This window comes from Spinacia oleracea, chromosome 6 (assembly GCF_020520425.1).
Source record: "Spinacia oleracea cultivar Varoflay chromosome 6, BTI_SOV_V1, whole genome shotgun sequence".
NCBI lineage: Eukaryota > Viridiplantae > Streptophyta > Magnoliopsida > Caryophyllales > Amaranthaceae > Spinacia > Spinacia oleracea.
The window spans coordinates 860,046-882,759 of record NC_079492.1 but is presented as its reverse complement, the minus strand read 5'-3'; the positions used below and the strand labels follow the sequence as shown (position 1 = coordinate 882,759).

The 22,714-nt window shown below is 34.5% G+C and overlaps 3 protein-coding genes across 3 annotated transcripts; 2 read left to right on the top strand and 1 right to left on the bottom strand.

Annotated features, from left to right (window-relative positions):
* Positions 1-840: 840 nt before the first annotated feature.
* On the top strand, positions 841-6,804 carry LOC130462756 (plastid-lipid-associated protein, chloroplastic-like). The gene is made up of 3 exons (XM_056831647.1): positions 841-1,520; positions 5,270-5,465; positions 6,225-6,804. The coding sequence occupies exons 1-3, from the start codon at positions 1,066-1,068 to the stop codon at positions 6,534-6,536; spliced, it is 963 nt and encodes a 320-aa protein (XP_056687625.1). The 5' UTR covers positions 841-1,065; the 3' UTR covers positions 6,537-6,804.
* Positions 6,805-11,269: 4,465 nt separating this feature from the next.
* On the top strand, positions 11,270-17,240 carry LOC110777655 (plastid-lipid-associated protein, chloroplastic-like). The gene is made up of 3 exons (XM_021982246.2): positions 11,270-11,949; positions 15,706-15,901; positions 16,661-17,240. Exons 1-3 carry the CDS (start codon positions 11,495-11,497, stop codon positions 16,970-16,972), a joined length of 963 nt encoding a protein of 320 aa, XP_021837938.1. The 5' UTR covers positions 11,270-11,494; the 3' UTR covers positions 16,973-17,240.
* Positions 17,241-20,531: 3,291 nt separating this feature from the next.
* LOC110777656 (probable pectinesterase 8) lies at positions 20,532-22,714 on the bottom strand. The gene is made up of 5 exons (XM_021982247.2): positions 22,064-22,714; positions 21,747-21,918; positions 21,442-21,648; positions 21,072-21,331; positions 20,532-20,998 (listed from the first exon to the last, which is right to left on the bottom strand). Exons 1-5 carry the CDS (start codon positions 22,480-22,482, stop codon positions 20,770-20,772), a joined length of 1,287 nt encoding a protein of 428 aa, XP_021837939.2. The 5' UTR covers positions 22,483-22,714; the 3' UTR covers positions 20,532-20,769.

Below are 22,714 nucleotides of genomic sequence, written 5' to 3'. Positions count from 1 at the left end.
CTTGTTGTATCTATGACCAAGTTTGTGACGTTTTCACACTTACTCAGCACTAGCTTTGACTACTAATAATTTTTTTGATGTGGTAAGTTACTGGTAACAAAGACTCAAAATTTAAACCAAAATTTTAAACCATCCATACGAGATTCAAGCTTAAACCAAAATTTAGACCATCCATACAAGATTCAAGTTTAAACCAAAATTTAGTAACAAATCAATAAATTGCGTATTGAGGAGTGTAGAACGAGAAGCATGGTCAATTTTGTCATTGTGCTTCTCAAAGATAATGCGTACATGATATGTAATTACTAATTACGTAGTCGTATTAATTAAGAGTCGATCTAATGATGAGAATTAATAACTTGAAAATTCTTCATATGTTAATTTGATCAAATGATTTGATATGCTTAATATAATTAATTTAATGAAAATATTGAGCAAATATTTTTTTCATACATAATCAATTAATAAAAATGGACATAAAATATACTGTAAAAAATAAATGAAATATTATTTTTAGGAAAAATATTTTAGATGGGAAAATTTTACACAAGTATGTGACATATTTCTTTCCTATTGTCTGTTTTAGTAAAAAATTATACATCTATATTGTTAAATGAAACGAAGTACATATAAAACTCTGTTCTATTTGACTTATTTTGACTGAACTTATATTAACTGAACTTATCTGAACTTACCTAGACTTACTTTCGTATTATTTGAACTTAACCGAACTTATTTAAACTTAACTGAAATTATTTGAACTTATCTGAATTTAACTGAAAAGAAGGGAGCAATAGATTTTGCCACAAAAATTGCAAAATTTGAAAATCACATTCTTGTATTCAACTATTAATTGCGTGGCTACATATACTCCCATCAAATACTTGGTTACCAAATCCACCACTATAAAAAAACCAAACTACCCACCTCTAGAATAAAATAACGTCATTTTTCTAATCATCTTTCAATTAAAATTTGTCAGTAGTGATCGTGCATTTCTTCTTTCAAAAGTAATCAAATACGGAGTAATTTGTAATTCAATTAGGAAAATAAATTGCTAAAATAATGTCGATAATCTCGCAATTTTGCCTACTGCCGGTAAAATCCCACACTTCACCTTCACAAACCCAACAGTTTACCACCAAATCCCGGCTCCTTTCTCCAACCCCACTAAACTCGACCCTTTTGAGCTCAGGGGCAAAAAGGGAAATCTCAACCATCACTGTGAAAGCAGCAGCGTCATCAGAGTCATTTGAGTGGGGATCAGAAAAACCCACCACCAGCAGCAACGGCGGTGCAGCGATTGCAGTTGCGGATGAGGAGACGGCAGTGGATGTGGATGAGAATTCTAGGTTGAAGCAACAACTGGTGGATTCGTTTTACGGGACAGATAGAGGGTTGAAAGCAAGCAGTGACACGAGGGCGGAGGTTGTAGAGTTGATTACGCAATTAGAAGCGAAGAATCCAACACCTTCTCCTACTGATGCTCTTTCTCTTCTCAATGGCAAGTGGATTTTAGCGTGAGTTTTCTTCTTACTCTCTCCTTATTTTTTGTTTTTAACTGTTTAAGCATAAATTATTTACGTATTGTGAAATATTGAAAACAGTTGATACTCCCTCCGTCCCGGAATACTCGATCCGGTTTGACCAGCACAGAGTTTAAGGGACTTGAATTGACTTATTTAATTTAATGGGTAGTAGTTGATAGTGGGGTATTATTTTAATGTAGTTAGTGGGAAATGTGTTAAGAGGTGGGGTTGAGAGAGAGTAGGGGTTGAATTTTTAATTATTTTTTGTATGGAGTAGGGGGTAGGTGGATTAATAGGGGTGGAGTGAGAAATAATATAATATTGTTAGAATATTTCCATTTTTAGAAATAGGTCAAGTATTAAGGGACGACCCGATAAGGAAAACAGGTCAAGTATTCCGGGACGGAGAGAGTATTTGAAATGAATCAAACAAGATCGTATTTGGTCCTCATCACATGAATTCTTTGTATGATTTTTGTTTGTATTTGAATTTGAACCTGATGTGGTATCAATTATCAATTTATCATGGTATGGTTTATAAGTTTGATTAGCTAAATTAGTTGGTAATGGTAAAATGTTAGGGTTGTATATTATATGCATCCAAGAGGCCAAGACAAGACCCAGGATCAAATCCCTTTTACTGTTTTACATCATTGTGCTGCTTTGGGGCTCTTTACATGGTGTTGGCAAGAAATATACCAAATATGTCAAGTTTGGTATAGTGCATTCATTACCTAATGTTTGGTATGAGACTTAATAACTTCCATATTTCTGTGCCTGTGGTAACAGAACACGTTAAGTGCATGCTTGGTATGGAAAAATTGAAGCTGAGAAACGGAATAAAGTAACCCAATCTGTTTTCAGGTGTTTGTTAAAATTAAAATGTAACCCATTCCGTTATCCGACGGTAATAGACTCCTCCAGAATGTTACCCTTCCCTTCTGCGTGGTAACGCAATCCGGTAACCTCCTCTAACAAAGAAATTAGAAGTTGAGCCTCCATTTATCGGAGACTCATCTCATCTCAACCTCCCTTCCCATATCTTATTATCTCTAACAAATTTGGAAATTATGAATTTGTTTAACTGTGCTTCATGCTCTTACCTGAATGGCTGAATCTCAGTAGTATTGATTTTTCTTTCCTCCTGATTGTGGTTTTGATTACTTTGAAAACAAATATCAAAATTTGAGAATCTGGAAAAGAATCTAAAATTTTAAAACTGGAAGAAAAAGTTCCAAAAGATTTGGTTTTGAAATTTTGAATCATTATGATTATCGTGATGGTAAGATAGGGAACAGGTTATTTTTTTGATAAAAAAAGGGAACAGGCAGATGATGTTGGAAAGGGGATTTTATGTTTTTTTGGTTTTTCCAAATATGTCTTATGAAATACTGTGATTCCATTCCTTTTGTAAAACCAAACAACTTTTAACGGTAACACTTATTATTACCTTTTCTCTCATCACTGATTCCATTCCTTTTTCTTTCATGTGATCGTAGTCATCGTACCATACACGCCCCAATACGTGACCCTCCCTCAATCTCCAATCTGATACAAGTACAGTGGACTATTTTCCTTAGTTTATGTATCTAGCACATAATTTTACCCTTTAACATTACCCTTTAACTTTCTAATGTGTTTCCCATTTGGCTATTCCATTTCCTGGATTCATACCCATCATGCACATAATTTCTTTCAATCAGGAAAGAAGTAAAACTATTGGCAAGGATGGATTAGTAAGATTTGCCACTACATTGTTTAAGATAAATATAGGAAGAATATTCATGTTAATGACTCTCTGGAAAAACCTAAGGTTACTCTAAAATGTCGTACTCTCAAGGTCGCAAATATCTTGACCGTTTGCATATTATGAATTATCAAATGTTCACGATGATTCACAAGGAAGCTAGATGTGGAGTCCTAGTACCTAGAGGAGATTTGAGTTTAGGTTTCAAATACAACCTTTTAAAGGCTTTACTAGTTGACTTAATTAACTGTGTGATTGTTGTTGTTTAAAAATGTACATGTGGGTCCTGAGGATATGAAAGCGTTTACATGGATCAAAAGGTCTTGCACACACTAGGGGTACAATACTTCCTCCGTCTTTTAATACTCGCAACGTTTGGACTTTTGCCACTATTCATATAATCTACTTTGACTATTCTTAGTGCTTTTTATATAAGATAAAACATAGTCATGTGGGATCTTGTTAGTGTCGTCTCAATGTGTATTTTCAAAATATCAACTTTTTATAATTTTTGCATAAAGAGAATTTAAGATATAAATGATCAAAGTTGTGCATAGGCATGCGTGAAACTAACAAACGTTGCGAGTATTAAAAGACGGAGGAAGTATATCATTGTACCCTGATTTTTAACATGTTTTGATTAACTTTTATATTATATTTTTTTTTAATGGATAAGCATTTTAAAGGGTTACATAGTTAACTTTATATATTATTAGTGACTTTGAAGGGATAATTTTTATTAAAGCGATTTTTTTTATTACTACAATATAATAACTTTTATATTATACCGGAGTAACTTTTAAACATTTTGACTTAACTTTTACTCCGATGTACAATATTTATTGTACACCACCTTTAAATAAGAATTTGTGTACGTGGATAGACTGGTTCATCACTACGAAGAGCTCCTTATGATTTACATTGCTGTTTCTGCAAAAAGTTTCCAGAGCATTTCAATCGGTATTACTGTGCTCAGTTTGTCTCAAACTAAATAGGTGATCATCAGTATTTTGAGCTGTTTAGATACCTTAACACTTTGTTCGGTTAACTGGAAATGGAGAGAAATAGAGGGAAGGGAGGGATACAAGCTCCCTTCTTTGGATAAAAGGTTAGGGGAAGGAAGGGAGGGATCCATTTTCCCCCTCTTTAATAAACACCACCCCTCTAAAATAGGAGAGGTTTGGAGGGAAAATGGAGCTCACCTCCCCCCCCTCCCTCCCTTTCTTTCCCTTCTCCCTTCCTCCTTTTTTCCTCCCCTCCCCTTCCCTTCTATCTTCCTATTGAAACACACCGTAAACTTGATTATGTAATAGCCGCAGTCCAATGCGTGTCACTACTCGAAACACCTTTCTGTTTTGTCTCAAACTAAATAGGTGATCATCAGTTTATGGAGCTGTTTTGGTACCTTAAATCTGATTCTGTAATGGCCGCAGTTCAATGCATGTCATTTGATCTAAACACCTTTCTGTTTTGTCCTGATAAACTCTTTTATAATTGTGTGACCTTTACACTTAGTTTGGATAAGCGGAATTGGAAAGAAAGAGAGGGAAGGGAAATGGAGGGGAACTAGTTGTCTTGTTTGGATAAGGGGTTGGGGGAAGGAAGGGGAGGGGAGGGGTCCTTTCCTTATTAATAAACACCATCCCTCCAAAATTGGAGATATTTGTAGGGAAAATGGAGCTCCACCTTCGCTCTCCCTCCCTTTCTTTCTTTCTCCTCTCCTCTCTCTTCTCTCACCCTCCCCCCCTCCCCCCCTCCATTTCAATTTTATCTTGCTATCCAAATACAGTACGTGTTAATTTCATTCCTTGGTGCAAACAACTGAGTCTAGAACTGACATTCTTCTCTTGCTAGGTGTGCATTCTTATTTTGGAATGATTGATCAGTAAATCATGTGTCTATGGAGTCTATGAAAAGGGTGATTGCTTGTGAAGTTGTGAGTCAAATACCTCTTATTACTGGAATGATTTATCCTCTATTTTTCATTTTGCAGATACACATCATTTTCTGGCTTGTTCCCACTGCTTTCCCAGGGGAAATTACCACTTGTCAAAGTGGACGAAATCTCACAGACTATTGATTCTCAAAATTTAACTGTCCAGAACTCGGTGCAGTTTTCAGGTCCCCTGGCTACCACTTCTCTCAGTACCAATGCCAAGTTTGAAGTCCGCAGCCCCAAACGTGTTCAGGTATCTTTCTAAATGCTTCTTTTGGTAATTTGAGAAGTCTTGATGTTAGACCTAGATTTTTCGGATAATTGTACGCTTTTAGCCCAAATTCAAGTCCTAAGTGTTCATACTCATGCTTGACTGTCATTGTGAGTAGTATCGAAGAGTCTGATAACATTGGGATGTAACTGTTGATGGAGAAAAAATGAGACTAGATGGATGATCACCTATCTGAGCTATTGTTGTTTGAATTGGGACACAGTGGAGATGCATGCATTAGGCGTTATTTGGAATCTAGATTGTGCTTGGTTAAGATATGTTTTCACGAGCCTGTTTCCCTTCAATGAATACTTAGCAGTATATAATTTCTGCAGATATTCATTAACCTTGAGTCCTTGATTTAGCTTATACTTGGTTAGAGATTAGTGTTGACCATTTACTTTTAAATTGCAAATTTAGTAAGCCTATTTTGTAGACGATAATACACTGAGGTTGTGGTAATGAGTTTATGTCATTTTGTAAAGAAAATCTCTTACCAATGTCAATGGCGGTGGTTGTCTATTTCCAAGTATCCCTTTTTCTTTGTTAATTTCTATCACCACTCAATTCTACCTCTAAAAATTGCAATGGAAATTCATGAAGAAAAAGACTTTTAAATAGAACTGATCTTACAAAGTTATATTTCAATCTACCATTAGGTATACGGAGCTATTCTCCAATCTCGATGTAATCCTTAATTTTCTGCATTTGATTTTGTTTATAATTATAAACCGCTTGCAGATCAAGTTTGTTGAAGGAATCATTGGCACTCCCCAGATAACCGACAGCGTAGTTTTACCTGAGAATGTAGAGTTTCTGGGGCAAAAAATTGATCTTACACCTTTGAAGGGCTTGTTTAACTCAGTACAGGACACTGCTTCATCAGTTGCAAGGTCAATTTCCAGTCAACCACCGTTGAAATTCAACATTAATCAAAATGAAGGGTCGTGGTTGCTTACTACCTACCTCGATCAAGAGCTTCGAATCTCAAGGGGTGACGGAGGCAGTGTGTTTGTTTTCGTAAAGGAAGGAAGTGCTCTTTTGTCTCCCTAAACAAAGCTTAATGCCTCTTAATTAATTAGTATACACTGCAATCTAGACTGGGTTACATACTATATATGTAGTCGCAATAAAGCCACCCGTATTTGGTTCAAATGATTATACAGAATGGTAACTAGCTTGAACTGCTACTTGTATATGTTGAACTGCTACTTGTATATGTATATAGTTCAAAGAGATGCTGTAATATGCTTTCAGTGATTATATACAGTAAATTTCAGTCAGTCAAATACAAGAAAGATGAGGTTTTTATTTATTCCCATCCGTCCGACGTTTGGAATTGATAATCACACTTATTTTGCAATTTGAACTAGTAATGTGACAACTAAATCCAGATGGATAGTGTAAAAATCAAGTTATACTTGGTACACAGGTTCATTTTTCTCTCTGTTTGTAAGTGTCATGTTCCCCTTTCAAGGATTTATTTTGTTGTGAATTGCGAGTTAATAATGCCTCATATGTATGTAGGAGAGTAATAAACATCAAGCCGAGCATTATTTGATCAAGGATGTGGTATGCTTCATCATAATACATGGTTGAATCAGGTACGCCGTATGCTGGCTAGCTACTTGCTGTAGTGACTTTCATGGAAGCATTTTAAAGCTTTCCTTTGCACTATAACAGTTCCTACTTCCTACTTACAGTTTTGGTAACTTTAAAACCTTCTCTGTAGTATAAACGTCAGTTCTATTTAACTGGCTTGGAAGTTGGACTTCCCCTGCTCTACCATATGGTACGTGTAGTAAAAAAAGATATGAAAGATTTTATTTGAATGATTCGCATATAAGCGGAGAGAGGAACAAGAGCTTACACATATCTCATAAGTGGACCACATTGAATTGATGGTTAGTAAAGTCAGAACATGAGCCACAACTAGTATTAACCATTGCCTAGATCCAAAAAATCGATAGACTCTATGAGCCACTAAATATATTTGTTCTAAACCGTGAACAATATAAGCTATATGTTCTGTACATTATTCCTGTATGTTCTGTACAGATAAGCTATATGTTCTAACAAGATAAGCTATATGTTCTAACAAGATAAGCTATATGTTTTGTACATTATTCCTATATGTTCTAATCAGTTAAGCTACATGTTCTAATCAGTTGAGCTACATGTTCTAATCAGTTAAGCTACATGTTCTAATCAGTTGAGCTATATGTTCTATATGTTCTAATCAGTTGAGCTATATGTTCTAATCATTATTCCTATATGTTCTAATCAGTTAAGCTACATGTTCTAATCAGTTAAGCTACATGTTCTAATCAGTTGAGCTATATGTTCTAATCAGTTAAGCTACATGTTCTAATCAGTTAAGCTACATGTTCTAGTCAGTTGAGCTACATGTTCTAATCAGTTGAGCTATATGTTCTAACAAAAAATATAACCACTAATATAGACTGGTCAATAACAAATGCACTATAAGCATAAAACATGAGCCTACAGCTTTGTACCCACATTAGTCTTCAGAAAATGTCACTAAAAACATAGATGCAGAAGCCTATAGAAGTAATCTCATCAAATTCAAAACATGTGTACTTATAATTAGAACATATGCAATTATGATGTTCTACACAACGAGATATGATGTTCTACACAGTGAGTTATGATGTTCTACATAGTGAGCTATGATGTTCTAAATTCTTAACCTTCATGTTCTGAAGTATTGAGAGTATAAAATATTACTCTAAATTGTTCATTATGGCGTTCATAAGTGATGGCGGGACGATTGGCTACGTTGCTTTGGCGTGTTTATTCTCATTTTCTCTGTTTAAAAATTCAGAACATATAACTATTACTTTTAGAACATCATAAAATATCAAAAATAACGAAATATTTTGAAATTCTCAAATTAATTCAAAACCAGAAATTAAATTCTTAAAAAAAGTACTAAAAGTTCATAAAATTCAGAATATCCACAATTGCAACAAACATTAAATATATGGAACATAAAAATTCACAAAATCGTTAGAAACATCCACAATTTCACAGACCAAATAATTACAAAATCAAATTTCGAAATATTTCGAAAATAATAACAAAAATTTCGAAAATTAATAAATAAGTTTCACTAAAATTAAGCACCGAATACTTACTCTTGTGGATTCTCTGGATTGTTTGCTAGTTTGTCGTGCTTTTTTTTTTTGCTGAAAATCAAAATTTAACAAAAATTAACTTCAATAATGTTTGAAAACAAAGAAAGAAGTTTAAAATTAGGTTAACAATTTGTGTAATTTTCTTATCTTCGTCGTTCATATTGTTTTTTGTGCTCCAGTCATCCTCAATTGAACAAATTAGGTTAAAATTAGGGAAAATTGTTGAAGGAGAGAAGAAATATAGAACAATTGAGCTTGAATTTACCTTAAATCAACAATACACCGGCGACGAAGGAGGTTGATCAGCGGTTCTTTGAGCTTCGATGGTGGTTTTGTCGAGAGGAGAGAGAAAACGGTGAGAGAGAACAGGGAGTCGCGAGAGGGAGAAAGTGAAGAGGGAGGTTTAGAGAGAGAAAATGGTTGGGGTTTATGAAAGAAACGTGGTTTTTATTTAGGAAAGATGGATGGTTGTTTCATCATTTAATCCTAACCATTAGATCGTATCTAATCCTACGGATTAGATTTATTCTCATATATATTAGTATACTCACATAGGGACCTATTTTCACATGATCCCTCCCCTATATATATATATATATATATATATATATATATATATATATATATATATATATATATATATATATATATATATATATATATATATATATATATATATATATATATATATATATATGATATATATATATATATATATATATACATGGATATTACTTGTTTCTCCGTGACTTTCTTGGTTTCTATTATTCAAATTCATAGATATCTTAATTTTTAGAGTATTGATAGTATAATCATTCTCCGATGTCAAAAAAAAAAACAAAAAAAAAAAACAAAAAAATAGTATAATCATTCGTCTATATATTAAATTGGCAGGTTCGTAAATCCTAAAACAAAATAGAAGTTGATTTGATGGATGTTATGTTAACAATTACTTCGTATGTTGTTGCGTGTGTAGTTATTTTTTAAGACCATCTTAGTCATGTTGCAAGTCGTTCTTATAACTTGGCTCTACTCCACCTTTAGTGAGAAGCTCAAACTTTTAGGTTCATTCGGTATGTCAAAAAGAGAGTTTACAGATTAGAGGCTGGAATGTGAAATGATAATTTTTTGTTGGGAATTCATAAAAATATAGCCTATACCTTGTTTGGTCGTCGATAGGCAATTCACAAAAATATAGCCTATACCTTGTTTGGTTGTTGATGGGAATATGCAGGGAAAAAATAATAAATTTACAAAGTTATGCTTTCTCCGTATCTCTCGTCTTCCTTTAGCAATTTAGGCTCTGTTACGTTCACTTTATTTTTAACTTCATTAGGAAGAAATAAATTTAGATAAGTTCAATTAAATTCAGGCAATTTCATATAGTTCCAAACAATAAGAGTTGTTCAAGTAGTGACCTGGTCAAAATGAACTTGATTCAAATGACTTGTTTGTCAGTCTAGCCATCTAGTCATCTTGATTCAAATGACTTCCAATGGGCCTTGAAACAAGTTGTTCTTCCAATGGGCCTTGAGAGATGAATGAAGTATATGCAGTCCATCATCCAATCTCTTTTAGGCCACTTTAATATTGATCAGGATAACTAGATACTCTGTAAGTGATAACAAGGCAAGAGAAGCCTCTAGAGAACTAAAATCTAGATATTTTCTTCCAAATTCCCACTGCTTTGCGTTAGAAGCAGCCAAAGCGTTAATGACCTCTCAATAAATCAATCAAAAAATGTGGTACGTACTATTACTTTTCTTTTTATGGTTTCTCGATTGTTCACTTGTTGTATCTATGACCAAGTTTGTGACGTTTTCACACTTACTCAGCACTAGCTTTGACTACTAATAATTTTTTTGATGTGGTAAGTTACTGGTAACAAAGACTCAAAATTTAAACCAAAATTTTAAACCATCCATACGAGATTCAAGCTTAAACCAAAATTTAGACCATCCATACAAGATTCAAGTTTAAACCAAAATTTAGTAACAAATCAATAAATTGCGTATTGAGGAGTGTAGAACGAGAAGCATGGTCAATTTTGTCATTGTGCTTCTCAAAGATAATGCGTACATGATATGTAATTACTAATTACGTAGTCGTATTAATTAAGAGTCGATCTAATGATGAGAATTAATAACTTGAAAATTCTTCATATGTTAATTTGATCAAATGATTTGATATGCTTAATATAATTAATTTAATGAAAATATTGAGCAAATATTTTTTTCATACATAATCAATTAATAAAAATGGACATAAAATATACTGTAAAAAATAAATGAAATATTATTTTTAGGAAAAATATTTTAGATGGGAAAATTTTACACAAGTATGTGACATATTTCTTTCCTATTGTCTGTTTTAGTAAAAAATTATACATCTATATTGTTAAATGAAACGAAGTACATATAAAACTCTGTTCTATTTGACTTATTTTGACTGAACTTATATTAACTGAACTTATCTGAACTTACCTAGACTTACTTTCGTATTATTTGAACTTAACCGAACTTATTTAAACTTAACTGAAATTATTTGAACTTATCTGAATTTAACTGAAAAGAAGGGAGCAATAGATTTTGCCACAAAAATTGCAAAATTTGAAAATCACATTCTTGTATTCAACTATTAATTGCGTGGCTACATATACTCCCATCAAATACTTGGTTACCAAATCCACCACTATAAAAAAACCAAACTACCCACCTCTAGAATAAAATAACGTCATTTTTCTAATCATCTTTCAATTAAAATTTGTCAGTAGTGATCGTGCATTTCTTCTTTCAAAAGTAATCAAATACGGAGTAATTTGTAATTCAATTAGGAAAATAAATTGCTAAAATAATGTCGATAATCTCGCAATTTTGCCTACTGCCGGTAAAATCCCACACTTCACCTTCACAAACCCAACAGTTTACCACCAAATCCCGGCTCCTTTCTCCAACCCCACTAAACTCGACCCTTTTGAGCTCAGGGGCAAAAAGGGAAATCTCAACCATCACTGTGAAAGCAGCAGCGTCATCAGAGTCATTTGAGTGGGGATCAGAAAAACCCACCACCAGCAGCAACGGCGGTGCAGCGATTGCAGTTGCGGATGAGGAGACGGCAGTGGATGTGGATGAGAATTCTAGGTTGAAGCAACAACTGGTGGATTCGTTTTACGGGACAGATAGAGGGTTGAAAGCAAGCAGTGACACGAGGGCGGAGGTTGTAGAGTTGATTACGCAATTAGAAGCGAAGAATCCAACACCTTCTCCTACTGATGCTCTTTCTCTTCTCAATGGCAAGTGGATTTTAGCGTGAGTTTTCTTCTTACTCTCTCCTTATTTTTTGTTTTTAACTGTTTAAGCATAAATTATTTACGTATTGTGAAATATTGAAAACAGTTGATACTCCCTCCGTCCCGGAATACTCGATCCGGTTTGACCAGCACAGAGTTTAAGGGACTTGAATTGACTTATTTAATTTAATGGGTAGTAGTTGATAGTGGGGTATTATTTTAATGTAGTTAGTGGGAAATGTGTTAAGAGGTGGGGTTGAGAGAGAGTAGGGGTTGAATTTTTAATTATTTTTTGTATGGAGTAGGGGGTAGGTGGATTAATAGGGGTGGAGTGAGAAATAATATAATATTGTTAGAATATTTCCATTTTTAGAAATAGGTCAAGTATTAAGGGACGACCCGATAAGGAAAACAGGTCAAGTATTCCGGGACGGAGAGAGTATTTGAAATGAATCAAACAAGATCGTATTTGGTCCTCATCACATGAATTCTTTGTATGATTTTTGTTTGTATTTGAATTTGAACCTGATGTGGTATCAATTATCAATTTATCATGGTATGGTTTATAAGTTTGATTAGCTAAATTAGTTGGTAATGGTAAAATGTTAGGGTTGTATATTATATGCATCCAAGAGGCCAAGACAAGACCCAGGATCAAATCCCTTTTACTGTTTTACATCATTGTGCTGCTTTGGGGCTCTTTACATGGTGTTGGCAAGAAATATACCAAATATGTCAAGTTTGGTATAGTGCATTCATTACCTAATGTTTGGTATGAGACTTAATAACTTCCATATTTCTGTGCCTGTGGTAACAGAACACGTTAAGTGCATGCTTGGTATGGAAAAATTGAAGCTGAGAAACGGAATAAAGTAACCCAATCTGTTTTCAGGTGTTTGTTAAAATTAAAATGTAACCCATTCCGTTATCCGACGGTAATAGACTCCTCCAGAATGTTACCCTTCCCTTCTGCGTGGTAACGCAATCCGGTAACCTCCTCTAACAAAGAAATTAGAAGTTGAGCCTCCATTTATCGGAGACTCATCTCATCTCAACCTCCCTTCCCATATCTTATTATCTCTAACAAATTTGGAAATTATGAATTTGTTTAACTGTGCTTCATGCTCTTACCTGAATGGCTGAATCTCAGTAGTATTGATTTTTCTTTCCTCCTGATTGTGGTTTTGATTACTTTGAAAACAAATATCAAAATTTGAGAATCTGGAAAAGAATCTAAAATTTTAAAACTGGAAGAAAAAGTTCCAAAAGATTTGGTTTTGAAATTTTGAATCATTATGATTATCGTGATGGTAAGATAGGGAACAGGTTATTTTTTTGATAAAAAAAGGGAACAGGCAGATGATGTTGGAAAGGGGATTTTATGTTTTTTTGGTTTTTCCAAATATGTCTTATGAAATACTGTGATTCCATTCCTTTTGTAAAACCAAACAACTTTTAACGGTAACACTTATTATTACCTTTTCTCTCATCACTGATTCCATTCCTTTTTCTTTCATGTGATCGTAGTCATCGTACCATACACGCCCCAATACGTGACCCTCCCTCAATCTCCAATCTGATACAAGTACAGTGGACTATTTTCCTTAGTTTATGTATCTAGCACATAATTTTACCCTTTAACATTACCCTTTAACTTTCTAATGTGTTTCCCATTTGGCTATTCCATTTCCTGGATTCATACCCATCATGCACATAATTTCTTTCAATCAGGAAAGAAGTAAAACTATTGGCAAGGATGGATTAGTAAGATTTGCCACTACATTGTTTAAGATAAATATAGGAAGAATATTCATGTTAATGACTCTCTGGAAAAACCTAAGGTTACTCTAAAATGTCGTACTCTCAAGGTCGCAAATATCTTGACCGTTTGCATATTATGAATTATCAAATGTTCACGATGATTCACAAGGAAGCTAGATGTGGAGTCCTAGTACCTAGAGGAGATTTGAGTTTAGGTTTCAAATACAACCTTTTAAAGGCTTTACTAGTTGACTTAATTAACTGTGTGATTGTTGTTGTTTAAAAATGTACATGTGGGTCCTGAGGATATGAAAGCGTTTACATGGATCAAAAGGTCTTGCACACACTAGGGGTACAATACTTCCTCCGTCTTTTAATACTCGCAACGTTTGGACTTTTGCCACTATTCATATAATCTACTTTGACTATTCTTAGTGCTTTTTATATAAGATAAAACATAGTCATGTGGGATCTTGTTAGTGTCGTCTCAATGTGTATTTTCAAAATATCAACTTTTTATAATTTTTGCATAAAGAGAATTTAAGATATAAATGATCAAAGTTGTGCATAGGCATGCGTGAAACTAACAAACGTTGCGAGTATTAAAAGACGGAGGAAGTATATCATTGTACCCTGATTTTTAACATGTTTTGATTAACTTTTATATTATATTTTTTTTAATGGATAAGCATTTTAAAGGGTTACATAGTTAACTTTATATATTATTAGTGACTTTGAAGGGATAATTTTTATTAAAGCGATTTTTTTTATTACTACAATATAATAACTTTTATATTATACCGGAGTAACTTTTAAACATTTTGACTTAACTTTTACTCCGATGTACAATATTTATTGTACACCACCTTTAAATAAGAATTTGTGTACGTGGATAGACTGGTTCATCACTACGAAGAGCTCCTTATGATTTACATTGCTGTTTCTGCAAAAAGTTTCCAGAGCATTTCAATCGATATTACTGTGCTCAGTTTGTCTCAAACTAAATAGGTGATCATCAGTATTTTGAGCTGTTTAGATACCTTAACACTTTGTTCGGTTAACTGGAAATGGAGAGAAATAGAGGGAAGGGAGGGATACAAGCTCCCTTCTTTGGATAAAAGGTTAGGGGAAGGAAGGGAGGGATCCATTTTCCCCCTCTTTAATAAACACCACCCCTCTAAAATAGGAGAGGTTTGGAGGGAAAATGGAGCTCACCTCCCCCCCCTCCCCCCCTCCCTCCCTTTCTTTCCCTTCTCCCTTCCTCCTTTTTTCCTCCCCTCCCCTTCCCTTCTATCTTCCTATTGAAACACACCGTAAACTTGATTATGTAATAGCCGCAGTCCAATGCGTGTCACTACTCGAAACACCTTTCTGTTTTGTCTCAAACTAAATAGGTGATCATCAGTTTATGGAGCTGTTTTGGTACCTTAAATCTGATTCTGTAATGGCCGCAGTTCAATGCATGTCATTTGATCTAAACACCTTTCTGTTTTGTCCTGATAAACTCTTTTATAATTGTGTGACCTTTACACTTAGTTTGGATAAGCGGAATTGGAAAGAAAGAGAGGGAAGGGAAATGGAGGGGAACTAGTTGTCTTGTTTGGATAAGGGGTTGGGGGAAGGAAGGGGAGGGGAGGGGTCCTTTCCTTATTAATAAACACCATCCCTCCAAAATTGGAGATATTTGTAGGGAAAATGGAGCTCCACCTTCGCTCTCCCTCCCTTTCTTTCTTTCTCCTCTCCTCTCTCTTCTCTCACCCTCCCCCCCTCCCCCCCTCCATTTCAATTTTATCTTGCTATCCAAATACAGTACGTGTTAATTTCATTCCTTGGTGCAAACAACTGAGTCTAGAACTGACATTCTTCTCTTGCTAGGTGTGCATTCTTATTTTGGAATGATTGATCAGTAAATCATGTGTCTATGGAGTCTATGAAAAGGGTGATTGCTTGTGAAGTTGTGAGTCAAATACCTCTTATTACTGGAATGATTTATCCTCTATTTTTCATTTTGCAGATACACATCATTTTCTGGCTTGTTCCCACTGCTTTCCCAGGGGAAATTACCACTTGTCAAAGTGGACGAAATCTCACAGACTATTGATTCTCAAAATTTAACTGTCCAGAACTCGGTGCAGTTTTCAGGTCCCCTGGCTACCACTTCTCTCAGTACCAATGCCAAGTTTGAAGTCCGCAGCCCCAAACGTGTTCAGGTATCTTTCTAAATGCTTCTTTTGGTAATTTGAGAAGTCTTGATGTTAGACCTAGATTTTTCGGATAATTGTACGCTTTTAGCCCAAATTCAAGTCCTAAGTGTTCATACTCATGCTTGACTGTCATTGTGAGTAGTATCGAAGAGTCTGATAACATTGGGATGTAACTGTTGATGGAGAAAAAATGAGACTAGATGGATGATCACCTATCTGAGCTATTGTTGTTTGAATTGGGACACAGTGGAGATGCATGCATTAGGCGTTATTTGGAATCTAGATTGTGCTTGGTTAAGATATGTTTTCACGAGCCTGTTTCCCTTCAATGAATACTTAGCAGTATATAATTTCTGCAGATATTCATTAACCTTGAGTCCTTGATTTAGCTTATACTTGGTTAGAGATTAGTGTTGACCATTTACTTTTAAATTGCAAATTTAGTAAGCCTATTTTGTAGACGATAATACACTGAGGTTGTGGTAATGAGTTTATGTCATTTTGTAAAGAAAATCTCTTACCAATGTCAATGGCGGTGGTTGTCTATTTCCAAGTATCCCTTTTTCTTTGTTAATTTCTATCACCACTCAATTCTACCTCTAAAAATTGCAATGGAAATTCATGAAGAAAAAGACTTTTAAATAGAACTGATCTTACAAAGTTATATTTCAATCTACCATTAGGTATACGGAGCTATTCTCCAATCTCGATGTAATCCTTAATTTTCTGCATTTGATTTTGTTTATAATTATAAACCGCTTGCAGATCAAGTTTGTTGAAGGAATCATTGGCACTCCCCAGATAACCGACAGCGTAGTTTTACCTGAGAATGTAGAGTTTCTGGGGCAAAAAATTGATCTTACACCTTTGAAGGGCTTGTTTAACTCAGTACAGGACACTGCTTCATCAGTTGCAAGGTCAATTTCCAGTCAACCACCGTTGAAATTCAACATTAATCAAAATGAAGGGTCGTGGTTGCTTACTACCTACCTCGATCAAGAGCTTCGAATCTCAAGGGGTGACGGAGGCAGTGTGTTTGTTTTCGTAAAGGAAGGAAGTGCTCTTTTGTCTCCCTAAACAAAGCTTAATGCCTCTTAATTAATTAGTATACACTGCAATCTAGACTGGGTTACATACTATATATGTAGTCGCAATAAAGCCACCCGTATTTGGTTCAAATGATTATACAGAATGGTAACTAGCTTGAACTGCTACTTGTATATGTTGAACTGCTACTTGTATATGTATATAGTTCAAAGAGATGCTGTAATATGCTTTCAGTGATTATATACAGTAAATTTCAGTCAGTCAAATACAAGAAAGATGAGGTTTTTATTTATTCCCATCCGTCCGACGTTTGGAATTGATAATCACACTTATTTTGCAATTTGAACTAGTAATGTGACAACTAAATCCAGATGGATAGTGTAAAAATCAAGTTATACTTGGTACACAGGTTCATTTTTCTCTCTGTTTGTAAGTGTCATGTTCCCCTTTCAAGGATTTATTTTGTTGTGAATTGCGAGTTAATAATGCCTCATATGTATGTAGGAGAGTAATAAACATCAAGCCGAGCATTATTTGATCAAGGATGTGGTATGCTTCATCATAATACATGGTTGAATCAGGTACGCCGTATGCTGGCTAGCTACTTGCTGTAGTGACTTTCATGGAAGCATTTTAAAGCTTTCCTTTGCACTATAACAGTTCCTACTTCCTACTTACAGTTTTGGTAACTTTAAAACCTTCTCTGTAGTATAAACGTCAGTTCTATTTAACTGGCTTGGAAGTTGGACCTCCTAGCACATTAATAAAATCTCCTGATTTCACTTTGAATAATATATAATACAGGTACTTCTAATCTCCTAATCTCACTTTGAATTATAAATGAAGTAACAAAATCGTCTAAGTTAGTGTTACTCATGTACTATACTGTAGTATAAAAAACATCAATACGTAGTACATCAAATTCTATGATCTTTTATTTTATTCCCTCCGTTTTTAATTAGCAGTCACGTATGCAGGAATCCTGTATTAAACCTCTCTGTTTGTATGGACTGCTTCACGGTGCTTCCATTACAGGAAATACTACACTGCAAATCCTACTACAGGATGACGTTAACACTTAACAGTATATTAAGAAATACAGTTCTTCATTTAGAAATACAGTTTTTCAGATTTTACATAATTTAGGTGGCTGAAATGAAAAATTATTAATGTGTACAATATCATCTCATCAGTGGCATTTACAGCAAAAGAAAATATCAGTGCAAACCTGGTAGAAAACCTCAAGTATAATCCCTCTATACTCAACAGAATTCATTGAAGTGTAACACTTCAATATATACCGGAGGTCCTTTGGATCTTTTATACGGTTTGCTAGTATCACCTCCACCATGGACCGCCTAAAATCTTCCCTTGGATTATGAGAAGATGTCTCCATAGCAAGCATCAGATGTAACCTTCTATTGTTGTTGTTGTTGTTGCTGTTGCTGCTACTACTAGTAGTGGCTTTTTTTACTACCTGCTTTTGCTTCCTTTTTCTTGCCTCAGTTAATTTTCTTGCTTGATCTTCCTCGCTTTCCTTAATCATTTGATTCAATCTCTCTTGGACCATGAAATGTGAGATGGTTGAGATTGATGCGTAACGGTCTGACGACCTAGAGCTTTCACCACCTTCTATTGATGTTCTGCAGTCAGTGCAACATAAGGCTCTGCACCCTCCTGTACCCTTAGACCTGTTGCTCTTACCTTGCATTTTATTGTGAGACATTACTCCTAAGTTTCTTAAAGAGTATGATGTTTATTACATAATTATAATTAGTGGCTTAATTAGCGAAATAAGGCAAGTGGGGTCTGGTTAGTGATGATTGTGTTCTGATTCTGAGAATATTGAGGAATATCAGGAGGGCATGCAGGAAACATTGAGTATATTGATTTGCATTATTATAGTATTAGACATATGGGTGTTATTAAATGATTTGATTATGAGGTTTTGTTTACCTTTAACTGTGATATATTAACTGCTATGTTACTCGGACTCAGGTGCTAATTAAGTGTCCAACTTGGCTAATTTTTGTGAAAGAAAATTCCATGATTTTGGCCCAAAATGACGTGTCGAATAAGGTGTCCGTATTCATATCGGAGCGCCAAGGATTCAACACGGGTACTTTAGAGTCGGAGTAACAAACTAACAATAGATAAAATGAACTTTGGTAGCATTACATTACATTAATTAGGTGACATCTTTGCTGGAAAATTTGATCTACTGCTACTAGTATAGGGGACCATGTTTTAGAGTTTATCTTAGTTGGTAGCTAGCTAGGTTAGTAATGCTGAATATGATGGTAAAGGTTAAGAGGTTTGATTTACTTTACATGTCAATGTGCCATGCTTCTGTTAGTTCTGGAGTTTAATTTTTAAAAGGTGCTTTTGGTGATTGAATAATATATGCATATACGGATATACCCTGTAAGTGCTTGTATATGACTATATGTTCAATTGTACAGTCCATATCATGACTTGTACGAGTAGTAGCTTAGAACTAATTAAGAACATTGGCCTAGTTAAGACATCCTTATTAATTATATATGTGAACATTGGCATAGTTAAGACATCCTTATTAATATGTGAACATTTCAGATATTCTGTTCTGTAAGATGATAGTCTGTATCAGATTAAGTGTACGTTATATAAAACGTGTGACATTAAACGTACGGCATTAGACTGCATTACATTAAACGCACGACATTAGACTGCATTCACGGTTTTATCCTAAGATATAGATATAATAATTATAATCTAATCCTTAATGAATATTATCATTAGACTGCAAACTTTTGGTAGAGCACACAAGGGTGGGGGAGGCCGGGGATATATGGTATATGGTAGGCTTAGGGAGTTGCAGATTCATTGAAACAAGCTAGGCTTTTACTTCTTGTTTTATGAAACATGAAACTAAGCACATGCAGAAAAACTTTAAAACACTTGATATTGATTTTGTTAATTACTTAATTATCTAACTTTTTTCCTAGACATGATAACTTAAAATACTGAGAAACCCAGAAAATGAAATTAAAACCAGTAAAATAATGGGATTTCATTCTTAAAATTTAAAGGCTAGAATTAGGTGCACATCCATTGAAACAAGACTTGAGTTGTTATTTATTTTGATAGAACATAATTAAACTAAGAATGCATGTTATTTTTATAATCAAATTAAGGTCTAATAATTAGGACTCTTTATCCAAAACATAATCGTAAGTTGCAAAATCAAAGTAATTATGAGAAATCTGACAAAAGAAGATAACAGCTTGTAAAAATTTGTGCCCTGCATTTTGGACAGCAAAAAAGAGATGGATTTATTTATTTGTAAAGTATGGAATTGTAGGATTGTGGGTTATTTTTAGCATCGTTTATTGGTCCAGTATTTGTGGGCCAGAAATTACATACTTAGGAGTCGGTACTGAGTACTGAGCTAAGTAAGGGAGAGCTTGACTTGGTAGTTGGTAGACCTCTAGGATCCAAGGTCAGACGACTAGCTCTTAGCCTCTTACCAATTAATTAAGTGAGTCAAAACTTGCTCGATAGTCTTAATTTATAAGCTTAACAAGTAAATACGAAATAACAAAGCATGTGATGTAATTAGTGGAGTCCTGATATTCCTTCTTTTTTGTTTGATTTGGTTCCCTAATTCAACATCAGTACTGTCCATTGTTTATAAACAATATCATCATATATTAATATCCATCCATCCATCCATCCATCCATCCATCCATCCATCATCAGCATTAATTAGTGCAAGCTAGAGTATATAGTTTTGAAAATCAGAAATAACAGGTAAACATGTACATTTTCCGTAGAATAGAAAAAAATTACAAAAAAGGTGTAGGAGTAGGAGTAGGAGTAGGAGTAGTAGGAGTAGGAGTAGGAGAATGGAGTACAAGGTTAGTAGTATAAGAGTCCAACCACTGATCTGCTTCAATGTATGTAAGATTAAGGAAAGGAGCAACTATTGTTTGATTAAGCTTTTGTTCGTAAGGCACTCTTGTAGTGGAAGTTGCGCCGGGTCCTGAACACATATATTCGCCGTAGAACACAGTCCTGCATCATCCAATATTTTAATATATATAATTTCTTAATTAAATTAGAGGAGTAGTAAAAGTTAATTGCTTACTGGTCATTGTTGGGGTTGTTGAAGTCATTCCAGCCCTCAGGGGCAATAATATCAGACATGGTGGTGTAAGCAAAGAGTACACGAGAATATGAACGCCATGCACGTCCAAGCCAAATTCTACCTGTTCCTCCAATACTACAATTGTAGAATACAAACCCAGACTTCTCTTCTTCAGACCCTCTTCCACTCGCGGTTACTACTCCGTTTATATTTCTTTGTCCTGCTGGAATTGGGCTTGCTATGGAGATCAATGCGCAATTCTGAACCCAACACATGACCCGACCCAACCCAACCCAACCCATTAATTAATTAATTAATTAATATAAATTGAACTCCAACATCAATTAATTAATTAATTAAATAAAATTACCTCGTAAAATGATCTTCCATTTCCAAAGATGAAATCGATTGAACCTTGGATATAACAATCCTTAAAGTAATGGCGGCCTCTATCATCATGAAGTGTGTCTTGAGCTCCAAAGAAACCGCAACCCCAAAAGGCAGCTAGATCTCCCCCGATTCTAATAGCCACTGCTTGTGCTCCTACCGCCCCAGGACTAGGTATTGGAGCTACATTCTACACGTAACCAACCCAATATTAATATTAATATTAATATTATATTATTCTAATGTTGATACTACTTCTATATTTGTTAAGTAAAATAAATGCATTACCATAAAACTTATGTTCTTAGCAACGAAGTTAGGACCAAATACTTCAAGTGAAGCACTACTGAAAGTGCCATGAGCAGAGTTGGCTGTATCATTCCATACAATAGCGGTAGAGGTATACCCTTGCCCTTGGAAGGTTATGTTTGCCTTATTTTTTGGAACCATCACCTTTTCACTATAACATACATGTTACTTTCACCATATATATATATATATATATATATATATATATATATATATATATATATATATATATATATATATATATATATATATATATATATATAATTAAATAAGAAAATGCAAATTAATTAACTTACTAGTACAAACCCGAGTTGATCCAAATAATGACTCTTTTCTGGCTAAGAAGAGGGGCAGCATCCACAGCAGATTGAACCGTTGTGTAGTTACAACATCCTTTACTATCAACACACAATATTGATGTCAAATTGGTATCAGCAGGAGGAAAATCTGGCGGGAAATCATCACAAATATTGACTGTTATATTTTGATGATCATCTTTATCTTTGTGATGATGATGATGATGATGATGATGATGATGATGATTATGTGATCCATGTCCATGATGACGGCTTAACATCATGTTAATGTTAGGCGCAACCTTGTAGATGTGTTTCAAGGATAGTAGCGGAGGATAATTACTAAGATAATTAGTCGAGTTTAAGGATAACCCGACGGAGATTAACAAGACGAATGATGCATATTTGAGACTAATCATTTTATTTTATGGTAAGGTATGAATCGGAGCTAGATGAAGAACAATGATAGATAGATAGATAGATAGATATATAGATAGATAGATAATTCTGAAAATATTAATATCGATGCATGTGTTTATTGTATAGAGATGCACTTGAAGTGTAAGCATTTAATGACATGCCTTGCAAATTAAGTACCCATCAATTAATCTTATATACTTATTACGTGATAGAATTTTCTAAGCTACGTAC

Excerpts from the sequence above, each read along its gene's own strand:
- LOC130462756 (XM_056831647.1), top strand. The coding sequence starts at position 1,066 with ATGTCGATAATCTCGCAATTTTGCCTACTGCCGGTAAAATCCCACACT. Across the intron at positions 1,521-5,269 it reads AATGGCAAGTGGATTTTAGC|ATACACATCATTTTCTGGCT; the intron begins GTGAGTTTTCTT and ends TTCATTTTGCAG. Across the intron at positions 5,466-6,224 it reads GCAGCCCCAAACGTGTTCAG|ATCAAGTTTGTTGAAGGAAT; the intron begins GTATCTTTCTAA and ends AACCGCTTGCAG.
- LOC110777655 (XM_021982246.2), top strand. The coding sequence starts at position 11,495 with ATGTCGATAATCTCGCAATTTTGCCTACTGCCGGTAAAATCCCACACT. Across the intron at positions 11,950-15,705 it reads AATGGCAAGTGGATTTTAGC|ATACACATCATTTTCTGGCT; the intron begins GTGAGTTTTCTT and ends TTCATTTTGCAG. Across the intron at positions 15,902-16,660 it reads GCAGCCCCAAACGTGTTCAG|ATCAAGTTTGTTGAAGGAAT; the intron begins GTATCTTTCTAA and ends AACCGCTTGCAG.
- LOC110777656 (XM_021982247.2), bottom strand. The coding sequence starts at position 22,482 with ATGATTAGTCTCAAATATGCATCATTCGTCTTGTTAATCTCCGTCGGG. Across the intron at positions 21,332-21,441 it reads ATGGAAGATCATTTTACGAG|AATTGCGCATTGATCTCCAT; the intron begins GTAATTTTATTT and ends TGTTGGGTTCAG. Across the intron at positions 20,999-21,071 it reads AACAACCCCAACAATGACCA|GACTGTGTTCTACGGCGAAT; the intron begins GTAAGCAATTAA and ends TGGATGATGCAG.